Raw genomic sequence first — 8,105 nt, forward strand, 5'->3', positions numbered from 1 at the left:
TCCTTTGAAGAAGAAAACAACAAAAAAAATCTGTTTTTAAAACACAAACTGAGTGAAAACAAAACTGGTTTGAATCACAAACAGAATGGTTTTGGTTACACGAACGGTTTTAAAAATTTGTTTTAAGATTGTAGGAACCGTTCGCGTAATTAAATAAAATAAAACAAATTTTAGTAATACAATTACAACATAGAAATTAGAAAGCTAAAATACTAGTACGAATACAACTGAAATAAACCAAAATACAAGAATGGAGAAGAAGCAGAGTGGCCGAGTCATGTGTTCAACATGCTTCCCATAAAACAAATTCCGAGTCTCCCAAGAGTACTCGTTTTGTTTCCCAGGGTACAACAGCCCGAGCAGTAGTACTGCCGGAGTTCGCCCACAACCCGAAGGTTACCTTGAAAGCTGGAAGAAAATTCTAGAGAGAAAGTTGAGATTGTTGTTGTGTAGCTGGTATTCGTTAGTGTATCCTTCAACAAGGTATGGAGCTGTATTTATACAGCTCATGGAGCTGTATTTATACAGCTCCCGGTTTGAAACAGCCAAAAACGAATTAAATGAGAGGTTTAAATTGCATTAAACGTCTTCAATGCAATTTAATACGTCATTTAATTCTTAGTCAAAGCCTATTAACTCGTCAGTGACGAAGCTAGACTGAAACTGCATTGTCATTCAATGCTGGAAGCTTCTGCACGCCCATGCGCCTGTGCGCCACGTCACCTGTGAGCCTATACGTGCGCGCCATGCGCCTGTGCGCCACGTCACCTGTGAGCCCATGCGCACGTCACCACGTCACTCTGGTGCGCCGCGCACTACACAGCAGGACCCATGCACCATGCGCGCAATCGCGCGCCTCCGTGCCATGTCTACTCGCGCGCGTATGCGCATGACTGCCACGTCATGCGCCGCATCACCTACCACTTGGTCCTTGCAACCCTTGTGCTCCACCACGCGCACACGGTCAAAAATACAAAGGCGGCTCGCGGCGATGCAAGCGTGCGAAGTGCAAAGTGCGCCATCAAAGCGCCACATTGCGCCTCATCGCCCGCGCCCGCGCCCGCGCCCGCGCCAGCGCGCGCGCGCGCGAGCGTGTGCGAGTGCGAGTGCGAGTCAGGGTGCTCCGCACCCTTCGCGAGGACACTAGTGTGTGCTTCCATGAAACAATAAGGATGGAGAGTTCCACCTTAAATACCCATTTAAGTTCCATCTCTCCTCCTATGTGGGACAAGGTGCTACTTTCTCTTTAGTTTCAGCATTGAATGTTCCAAACACCCAACTTTGAGCATCGATATCTCATTCATCTTAGCTCGGTTTTGGACGTGGTTTAGTTTGTTGCGATACTCTTCCAACATAGAACACAAACCCACAAATAAATATATAAAACCCGCTCATTTTATTATATTTATTTCTAGTCCAAAATAGGAAAAAATCATTTTCCTATATTTGTGAAAAATGCTATTTTCACCTATTTTTCCAACAATTTGTTTGCGTGCAGAATGATAAATCGAAAAAGTCTAGTGATATGATGTTTGCCTCTTCTGAATTTAAATTCTTACAAAAAAAATACTATTTCAAAAAATGTAGATATCTCCTCTGTTCTATGTCCATTTTGTAGTGTTTCTCCAGAGACGGTCAATCATGTATCTAGTGATTGTTTCGTTATTAGGGATGGTGGCTTTTTGGTTGGATTTTTCCCTTCCTCAGGTGCGTTCCTTGTTGCAGTTCTTGGCTTGGCTCGAGAGTATCAATTTAGTGGCTCAAAAGAAAGATGTGTTGGGGTCGATTATATTTGTGGTTTGATGGGCTATTTGGAGACTGAGGAACGATGTCACTTTCTAGGTTAATCGACACAAGAAAGGTTGTTTATTTGAAGATATTGTCAATCTCTTTTTTTTTATTGGTATTCATCAAGGAACCACATACAGTAGAAACTCTATAAAATAATACACTTGGGACCATCAAAATTTATTAATTAAAAGAGTTATTAATTAATCGATAAATTAATAATTATTAATTTATATATTAATTACTATTTTATTAATTTATAATAGAATACTTAGTTTACAAACACCTTTCAAGCTTCCACGTAATTATTGTATACAATGCATGTATATCAAATGAACGGCCCAATTTGAAAGAAACCTTCAATCTCCCACCTTATTATGCTTCTTGTGTTCAATGTATCACTTTATGGACATTAAGGAAAATTAGAGACGAGATTCATGGGGAAATTGATTTCAATAAAAAACAAAAGACAATTGAGTCATTTTTCAAGAAACCTTCATAAATCATTCATGTAATATGCTATATATAAGGAATTATTAATTTATATTTTATATGGGGTCTAAAGAAATTATCAAAAATGTATTATCGTATAATTTTAGCGAATTATTAAGTTAGCACCCTATCCCCGAGTCGGGACCGACAAAAAATATTATCTTAGAGAGTTTATTAAATAATCGAGAATTAGTTTATCGAGTTTCTACTATATGTAGATTAAATTGGAGCGAGTGGTTACACAATCCAATGATACATATGTAACTGTTTTGGTTCTGCACGTCTAGATTCTGGCTAGTCATGTTTTTCATTATTAATAACTAGTATTAAGCACCTTCCGTGTTGCGGCGGAGGTGAGCACTAATGCCGCCACACTATTGTCAGCGACCACCGACACTGAAGTTGCGGTGTTAATGCGAAGAAATTAAACCGAAACGTAAAACATAGAATAAAATAACTAAGTTGATCTAGGACTCGCGCGTTACGATGAACCCGGGTCAATTTTTTCTCGTTTGACAGGTTCATCGTGATCCATATAGAATATATATCATGGGGGTATGTCCCATGTTAGAACTAGTATGGGTGATCCATACTACTTGTTTTTTTTTTTTTTTTTGTGTTGTGAATATATAAAATCATCGGGGTAACCCTTTACCAAAAAAAAATATATATATATCATTACCACTATACAAACCATAATGCATATATTACAACAACCATTGCATCAATATGTTGCAAATTATATTTATACAAGATTTTGGCTAAATTAATTAGATTATTATAAATAATAATAATTTACATACAAGATTTTGGCTAAATTAATTAGATTATTATAAATAATAATAATTTACAAATAAAACAACACAACTTTGAATGGATCAAACCGATTGAATATGGTAAGATAATGAAACCATTATTTGATTAGGGTACAACCACTTAAACATAATTTACAACCATACATGCATACAAAACAGATTGAATTTGGTAAGGTAACCATTATTTTTTGATTAAGGTACAACCACTTAAACACAACTTACAAACCTATATTTGATTAAGATACAACCATTTAAGCACAACTTACAACCAAATATGCACACAAATGTTTCAAATTAATAGTATATATAAATATAGGGTTAGGATATAATATGAAGTTTTTTTGCTAGGAAGACTAGGAAGTAATTTTGACCATCAATTGATTTAATCAAGTGCTAAGATTAAATGGGTGAAATTGAAGAGAATAAAGAGGCGCGTGGGTTTGTGTAAGGGCATTGTAGTCAATTCAGGACAATAGTTTCTCTCTCCTACAATCCCCCCACCCCAATTTTTTAAACGTTAATAACTTTTCATACGACATTATTTTTTATAAAAATTGCACCAAAAAAACGAACATTTTTTATCTTTAAAATGAGTATACTATTGCTATATTTTCGAAATTTTTTTTGAAAACCCAGTTGCGTAAAACGCAATGGAAGAAAACCTAGTTAAACGCAATGAAAAAAAACGTAAAAAATGACTTTTTTCTAAAATGCACTGCACCAAAAACACAAAGAAATGTCTTATTTGTAAAACGCATTGGCCAGAAAACACAAAGAAATGTCTTATTTCTAAAACGCAATAGCCTAAAAACATAAAATAAAGTATACTTTCTAAAAAGCAATGGACTGAAAACACTTCAAAAATGTGTTTTACCTAAAACGCAAAGCACCAAAAACACAAAGAAATGTCTTATTTCTAAAACGCAATGGCCAGAAAACACTTAAAAATGTCCTTTTTTTCTAAAACGCAATGGTCTGAAAACACATAAAATTGTGTTTTACCTAAAACGTAATGGACTAAAAACACTTCAAAAATGTGTTTTTCTTGAACGCAATGGCCAGAAAACACATAAAAATGTCTTATTTCTAAAACGCAATGGTCTAAAAACACAAAAGAAACTGTTCTCTCTAAAACGCAATGGACTGAAAACACATAAAAATGTGTTTTACGTAAAACGCAATGACTAAAAGCACTTCAAAAATGTGTTTTTCTAAAACCCAATGGCCAGAAAACATATAAAAATGTCTTATTTCTAAAACGCAATGGCCTAAAAACACAAAAGAAAGTGTTCTCTCTAAAACGCATTGAACCAGGGTATGTTTTGTCTATGAATTGTCTGAACCAGGAGATCAAAAACTATCTACGAAATGAGGCAATTTACAGATAATTAAATTTTCTGATGCAGTTTTATTAAAGCAATTTAATCAAAAAAAAATTTCCAAGCTGACATGGCAGCTCTACCCCTTGGACCCCGCCAGGGGTTGCCGCCTCTTGGACCCTACTCCCCGGGGCGCTGCCCCCGGACCCCCGCCAAGATCGTAAAACGCAATAACTCAATTCAAAAACTCAGATCGTAAAAATGCAATTCAAGAATTTCTTACATGGATCGAAGCCGATTTCTTCAATAATTGACGAAATTTAAATGACAGAAACACTTATCAACGATAGAATCGAACGGATCGAGTGATTCGCTTCAAAATCACAGGAAAAAATGAGATATTGTATGAAGTTAAAGTGGGTCTTTTTAAAAAAGTTGAAGAAACGTTGATTGGGTGTTTGAATCATTGATTGGTGACGGAAATCGCACTATAATGTCAAGTCCCAATCGAATAATCAAACATAAGAACTAGAACGAATGGAATAACTCTTCAAGAACTTTTATTATAATCAAGAAAATATAACTCAAAAACTTGATTACAATAACTTATAAAACCATAACTCGGTTTATCTTCTCTTGACTCTTATCTCTAGTCTTGTCTCTTAATAATGCCTAACCCTACCTTGGTTTATATAGGCTTACCCTAACTTAGTGACCAAGACATTACCATATAACCCTAACTTGGTGACCAAGACATTACCAAATATAATTATAATGTAATTAGGAAGCTTAACCAATTATGACCAACTTGTCAACATTGATCCCTCAAGTTCACCGACTTGTGACTTGAACTCCTTTGTCACCCTTTTCACATCACCGACTTGTGATGAGTCGGGAATTACCGCCAACAATCACCCCCTTAATTTCTGACTCGAAATAGGTAGGCCTTCAACTCCAAACATGTCTTCATTGCCTTGACTGTCTTGGAATTTTTTTCAATCTCTAACTGTGTTTTTCAGCTCCTTCCTAGCTCGAACATTCTTGCGACCTTATACTCGACTAGTCATTTCATCACGACTCGTCCTTTGGTCATAAGAACTCGCACCACCATTGACTCGGCTGCGATCTTGAGCAAACACCCGCTTTTTTTTGTAAATGTACCTCCTTGGGTTTGAATCCCTTGCTTAACCTTTTTTTGAATTCTTGAACATTTTTCTTTGGACTTTGAATTTTGGGTTTCTTCATTAAACTTGGATCTTTGAGAAGATTCTGACTCTAACTTGCCGTATCATCTTTCAGTTCACCTCATTGTAGATCCCTACCTACAAAATTCTTTATTCCAGTCATGTTAGCTTCTGTACCGGAACTTGCTATCTTGAGGTTGATCTTGTATAAACGGTTCTTGGTCCTTGTCACCTTCATCATAAGCTTTCCTGTATCATCATGAATGGTTAGCAAATCACGTTTCATGTAAATGTCTCATCCACCTTCCGTTGGTTGACCAAGACTTATGATATTGCTTTGCAGACTCGGTTTGTAATAAACATCGGTTAACAGGCGCTTCTCCCCCGTTTTCCCTTCAAGTAATACCAATCCCTTTCCCCGTATGTCAATACAAGATCCGTCTCCGAATTTCACCTTTCCCGTGACACGTTCATTAAGTTCAAAGAAATAAGCTCGGTTACCCGTCATGTGATTCGATGCTCTGTTGTGAAGATACCAAGTGTCTTTCTCCATTGGCTCAGTCTCGAAACGCTTTGGATTCACCCATTCTTCATTTAGAAAAACCGTCTCTTGATCACATCTCATCATGAATAATGATGGATCAAAATCATCGTTTTTAGCTAAGTTCACTTCATATTGTTTCTTCATACGATCCGGATATCCTGACGCAAAGTGACCAAATTTATCACAACGGTAACATTGAACCTGTGATCTATCTTTCCTTCCTTTTTGGCGATCATTGATTCTTCTTTGACCCGTTTTCTTTGACCCATGATCTTGACCATCTCGACTTTGACTTCCATCTTGGCCCTCATCATCCTGGTCTTGATGTCTGCCTCGGTAACTTGAACCGCCTCGCCCACGCCCACACGTATTTTCATAGGATTTGGATTTCGAGGATGACTCACCATTGGCAAACATTAGATTACCTTGATTTTCTGCTAAAGACTCGATACCCTTAATCCTGTCTTCGAACGTATTCAGTCTACCGATCGCTTCCTGAAACGTCATAGTCTACAAATCTGCGAATTGTTCAATAGATGCGACAATTGGAACATACTTTGCTGGAATAGAGCCTAATAACTTTCTGGTTAGCTTTTTGTTTTCGTAAGTGGTTCCCAAGCTGGCTGCTTTGGTAACTAATTGACTTATCCTCCGTGCGAAAGAATCAATTGTTTCTGTTTCTTTCATCTTTAAGGATTCGAACTCATTTTCTAGTTGCTCAAGCTTTGCCTCTTGAACCCGTTCAACCCCAACATATTGTGTCTTCAACGCTTCCCAGATTTCCTTTGCAGTCTGAAACTGAGCTACCTGAAACACGAGCTCTTCGGGTATTGCTTGAAGTAGAAGTGCAACCGCCATGTCATCCTTTTTGGCTTCTACCTCTTCTTCACCTGGTACTAAAGCTTTTTGTATTCCATAAACCTTGAATATCACTTTGATACGAATCACCCAAATATTGTAATTAGTTTCTGTTAATATTGGACATTGTAAAGTTGTGGTACCCTGGTCCTTAACCACAACCGGTGGTGGTCTGTTCGTGTCCGTCATTGATTTCTGAACAACTTTTCAGAACCGAACGCGTTTGCTCGCAGAAACCCGGTCACTAATACCTCTCGAAAAACCCGGATAAAAAATCCTGAATTGAACCCACTTGTCCAACCCAAACGACGTTTAATATTTAAACCCACACTTAGTTATTCCAAAAAAAACACCACTAAGCTTTCTTGAATATGAGTCACCCCACCAAAAATAAAATAAACCAAACTGTTGACACTTTACTTCTGAAAAGAAACAACGAACCTGACCTTTTATTTTTCTCCTTGGGTAATTGTTTTTTTGCAATTTATAAAGATTAAAAAAGTTCTCGCCTCCACACTCAATTCAAATTACTTAGATAAGTCAAATACACAACCTCCTTGTGGATTACTTCGGCCCTACTTAAAAATTCACAGAACGAATCTAGGTGTCCACCGTGTCGTTATTGTCTTTCGATGACGAATACGTCTAGTAAAACCTTATGTCTGTTGTGTCAAAATCGATCTGACCCAGAACCCGCCTAGTTCCGCTTTTTTATTGATGTCGTACGAACAACCTACTCCTTGCCCGTAGTCGTAATGATACCACGCCGCTGCCCCGACGAACCAGTACCACCGATCTCGACCTTCCCGATTGTCAACCCGTTAGACTCCTTGGCCGCGATGAAGAGCCCCAGTACCCGTTTGATATCGACGATTGAACTTGTCTCTGATACCAATTCAAGTCCCAATCGAATAATCAAACACAAGAACAAGAACGAATGGAATAACTCTCCAAGAACTTTTATTATAATCAAGAAAATATAACTCAAAAACTTGATTATAATAACTTATAAAACCATAACTCGGTTTATCTTCTCTTGACTCTTATCTCTAGTCTTGTCTCTTAATAATGCCTAACCCTACCTTGGTTTATATAGGCTTACCAT

General features: G+C 37.3%; 1 protein-coding gene across 1 annotated transcript; it reads right to left on the minus strand.

Moving 5' to 3' along the window:
* Positions 1-5,719: 5,719 nt before the first annotated feature.
* LOC110882014 lies at positions 5,720-6,649 on the minus strand. The gene is made up of 2 exons (XM_022130125.1): positions 5,902-6,649; positions 5,720-5,847 (listed from the first exon to the last, which is right to left on the minus strand). The coding sequence occupies exons 1-2, from the start codon at positions 6,647-6,649 to the stop codon at positions 5,720-5,722; spliced, it is 876 nt and encodes a 291-aa protein (XP_021985817.1).
* Between the last annotated feature and the right edge of the window lie 1,456 nt (positions 6,650-8,105).

This window comes from Helianthus annuus, chromosome 10 (genome assembly GCF_002127325.2).
Source record: "Helianthus annuus cultivar XRQ/B chromosome 10, HanXRQr2.0-SUNRISE, whole genome shotgun sequence".
Taxonomy (NCBI): Eukaryota; Viridiplantae; Streptophyta; class Magnoliopsida; order Asterales; family Asteraceae; genus Helianthus; species Helianthus annuus.

Excerpts from the sequence above, each read along its gene's own strand:
- LOC110882014 (XM_022130125.1), bottom strand. The coding sequence starts at position 6,649 with ATGACGTTTCAGGAAGCGATCGGTAGACTGAATACGTTCGAAGACAGG. Across the intron at positions 5,848-5,901 it reads TCTTGGTCAACCAACGGAAG|GAAAGCTTATGATGAAGGTG; the intron begins GTGGATGAGACA and ends ATGATGATACAG.